Source organism: Primulina huaijiensis, chromosome 2 (assembly GCF_012295235.1).
Source record: "Primulina huaijiensis isolate GDHJ02 chromosome 2, ASM1229523v2, whole genome shotgun sequence".
NCBI lineage: Eukaryota > Viridiplantae > Streptophyta > Magnoliopsida > Lamiales > Gesneriaceae > Primulina > Primulina huaijiensis.
In genome coordinates, this window is record NC_133307.1 from 2,821,830 (window position 1) to 2,825,218 (window position 3,389).

General features: G+C 39.2%; 2 protein-coding genes across 2 annotated transcripts; both read left to right on the forward strand.

Moving 5' to 3' along the window:
• Positions 1–412: 412 nt before the first annotated feature.
• LOC140971886 (uncharacterized) lies at positions 413–934 on the forward strand. Its single transcript, XM_073434417.1, has one exon. The coding sequence runs from the start codon at positions 413–415 to the stop codon at positions 932–934; it is 522 nt and encodes a 173-aa protein (XP_073290518.1).
• An 18-nt stretch (positions 935–952) lies between these two features.
• On the forward strand, positions 953–3,187 carry LOC140971887 (uncharacterized). The gene is made up of 3 exons (XM_073434418.1): positions 953–1,675; positions 1,782–1,978; positions 2,713–3,187. The coding sequence occupies exons 1-3, from the start codon at positions 953–955 to the stop codon at positions 3,185–3,187; spliced, it is 1,395 nt and encodes a 464-aa protein (XP_073290519.1).
• Positions 3,188–3,389: the final 202 nt, after the last annotated feature.

The following is a 3,389-nucleotide window of genomic DNA, read 5'->3' on the forward strand; positions in this document are numbered from 1 at the left end:
ACAGAAGGGCCAGGTGTCATTATAACTTTTAATAACAGTTAAAATTATCTCCAATGTATAGTATTGATAATTAAGAAAAATAATTAATGAGAAACATCTCAATTGTATTAATTGAGAGATATATTTAATAAATTGTTAATTGTACTGAAATACGTTTCTATTTTGTACTATTTTGGAACACGTTTATTAGCTTTCTTCTTCCATAACCTGTATAAAAGGCTGTAAGCCGTGGTTGAAACCGATTAGATGAGAAATAAAATTTCAGTTAGCTCAATGAGCTAAATTCTTCTCTTTCAATTCTTGACATGGTATCAGAGCAGTAGGTTTCATTCCTAGGGCTCCTTTTTCAATTCAATTGCTCGATCAAATAGCTGTAAAAGCAAATCTGCAGTAAATTCCTTCAATCGAGTTGATGGCGAACAATTGCAGTTTCAATGATCCTCTATATATTCATCCGTCCGATACACCGGGCTTAAACTTGGTCAATGATCAGCTGATTGGAGTAGAAAACTATGGTATATGGAGCAGAGCTATGCTGATTGCACTTCGAGCAAAGAACAAAATCGCGTTGATTGATGGAAGTTGTTGTAGACCACCGGTTGATAGCCAGACTTCACTTCAATGGGAAAAATGCAATGCACTTGTGCTGTCGTGGATAATGAACACGGTATCGAAGGAGATTTTCGGTGGAATTATCTATGCATTAGATGCTTCATCAATATGGACCGATCTGAAGGAGCGATTCGACAAAATCAATGGATCGAGAATTTTCTCGATCCATAGAGAAATTGGACGGCTGACCCAAGGTAATAGTACTATCTCAACATATTATTGCAAGCTTAAGCAACTTTGGGATGAGTATTCAGCTCTTGTCATCTTGCCTTCGTGTGAGTGTGACACTGCTAGGAGATATTTGGAGCATGAGCAGCAGTAGAGGCTGCTTCAGTTCCTGATGGGACTCAATGATAGTTACATGAATATAAGGAGTCAAATCTTGATGATGAGTCCATTACCCACAGTTGGACAGGCTTTTTCACTACTGTCTCAGGAGGAATCTCATAGAGCATTGTCCTCAGTTGAAGCTCCAATAGCAGCTTTCTACACTAGCCAGACCAGAGTAGGTAGCTCCATGAAGGAAAGAGTGAACTTGTTTTGTGATCACTGCAGTTGGAATGGACATACAAAGGAGAATTGTTACAAACTTGTTGGTTATCCTCCATGGCATAAGTTGTATAGAGCACCAAATAAGGGACTAAACAAAAAGGTGTACAAAGACAATGTGAACCACATGAGGATGTCAGCAGATGTTAACTTTGTGGAAGAAAACAATACTGATCAACCAAAAGCAACACCGAAAGTATCAACTGGAACTGGAGCTCCGTCTGTCTTCACTCCTGGCCAATATGCTGAAATCCTGAAACTTTTGGGCAGCAATAACATACAGAATGATTGTGCACCAGTAGTGAATATGGCAGGTACTGCCTCACAAACCTTTGGTACTGAATGGATTATTGATACTGGAGCTAACGAGCATATGATTGGTGATATCTCTCTATTACAAGGTTCTAAATCTCTGGTAGACTCCACTGGCACAGTAAGATTGCCAAATGGTAGTAAAGCCAATGTTAATGAGATTGGTTCAGCCCCATTAACAAATTCCATCCAGCTTGAACATGTCTTGTACATACCTCACTTTCAATTCAATCTTCTATCCGTGTCCAAGTTCACAAAAGATCATGGTTGTTTTTATCACGTTTTACCCACATTTTTATGTATTTCAGGACCTCAGGACTGGGAGAGTAATGGGGATTGGTAAGGAAAGGCATGGGCTCTACTACTTCACGTCAAAGGTAGTTTCAAAGTTACTTCCCAAGGATAGTTTCACTTTTCCATCTTCTCTGTCTAGTTTCGATAGGATGTATTCATGTTCAGTTACTGATCTTTGTAAGGATGTTAGTATTGATACTTGGCATAAAAGGTTAGGACATATGTCTATATCAAGAATGCAATTGTTACCCTTTATACAAAGAAATTATTCATTGTCTCATTGCTCTGTATGTCCTATATCAAAACAGTGTAGGTTGGTATTTCCACAGACCAGTATGACCAAATATTCTCGTGCATTTTAGTTAATTCATATGGACATTTGGGGTCCATTTCATACCCCCACCTACAATGGTGAAAGGTACTTTCTTACCATTGTTGATGACTTTACAAAGGGAACATGGATCTATCTCATGCAATCTAAGATGGATGTGCTTAGGCTAATTAGACTATTCTTTGCTATGGTGAGCAACCAATTTTCTAAGAAAATTCGAGCTATCAGAACAGACAATGCCATTGACTTCTTCAAAAGTGAGTGCCAGCTTTTTTTTTCATCTTTAGGGGTGATACATCATAGTTCTTGCCCCTACACACCACAACAAAATGGTGTAGTGGAAAGAAAACATAGGCATATACTTGATGTAGCCCGAGCACTTCGATTTCAATCATCTATACCACTCAAATATTGGGGAGATTGTGTATTAACAGCTGTGTACTTAATCAATAGAGCTCCTACACCACTATTAAAAAATAAATCTCCTTTTGAATTGTTATTTCATAAGCCTCCTTCCTTCACTCATCTAAGAACCTTTGGGTGCTTATGTTATGCCTCGGCTCTACCTATAAGTCACAAATTTTCACCTCGGGCCGTGCCTTGTGTGTTTATAGGATACTCCAGTGTACAAAAGGGTACAGGGTCCTTAATCTGCAATCAAGAAAGATATCAATTTCCAGAGATGTGGTCTTTCATGAACACATCTTTCCATTTGCTGTCACTAGCCAATCCATTCCTGTTTTTGATTCATCATCTACTACGGTGGATCCCTTACTGGTCAGTGAAGAGCCAGCAATGGCCTTTCCTTTAAATGAACCATCTGCACCTAGTCCTACACCTTCAGACATTCCACTACGCAGATCCACTAGAACCATAGTTCCTCCCATCTGGACACATGATTATTCTTGTTCCCTCATTCCGAAACATAATCCTAACACTTGTGCACATCCCATAGCCAACTATCTTACATATGGTCATTTCTCCAAGTCATACCAGTCTTTTTTAGCAGCCATATCATCAGTCAAAGAGCCCCAATTCTATCATGAGGCAGTCACTGATGAAAAGTGGCGTGCTGCTATGGATGAATAACTTAATGCTCTAGAAAGAAATCACACATGGGATGTTGTAGATTTACCATCCAAAGTGAAGCCCATTGGATGCAAATGAGTGTACAAAATTAAATATAAATCTGATGGCAGTGTAGAAAGATTTAAGGCCCGTCTAGTGGCGAAGGGATACACGCAACAGCCAGGTATTGACTTCCATGACACTTTCTCTCCCACCGCGTAGA

Coding starts and splice junctions, on each gene's coding strand:
- LOC140971886 (XM_073434417.1), top strand. CDS start 413: ATGGCGAACAATTGCAGTTTCAATGATCCTCTATATATTCATCCGTCC.
- LOC140971887 (XM_073434418.1), top strand. CDS start 953: ATGGGACTCAATGATAGTTACATGAATATAAGGAGTCAAATCTTGATG. Junction 1,676..1,781: donor ATTCCATCCAGCTTGAACAT/GTCTTGTACATA, acceptor TATGTATTTCAG/GACCTCAGGACTGGGAGAGT. Junction 1,979..2,712: donor ATTGATACTTGGCATAAAAG/GTTAGGACATAT, acceptor GTGTGTTTATAG/GATACTCCAGTGTACAAAAG.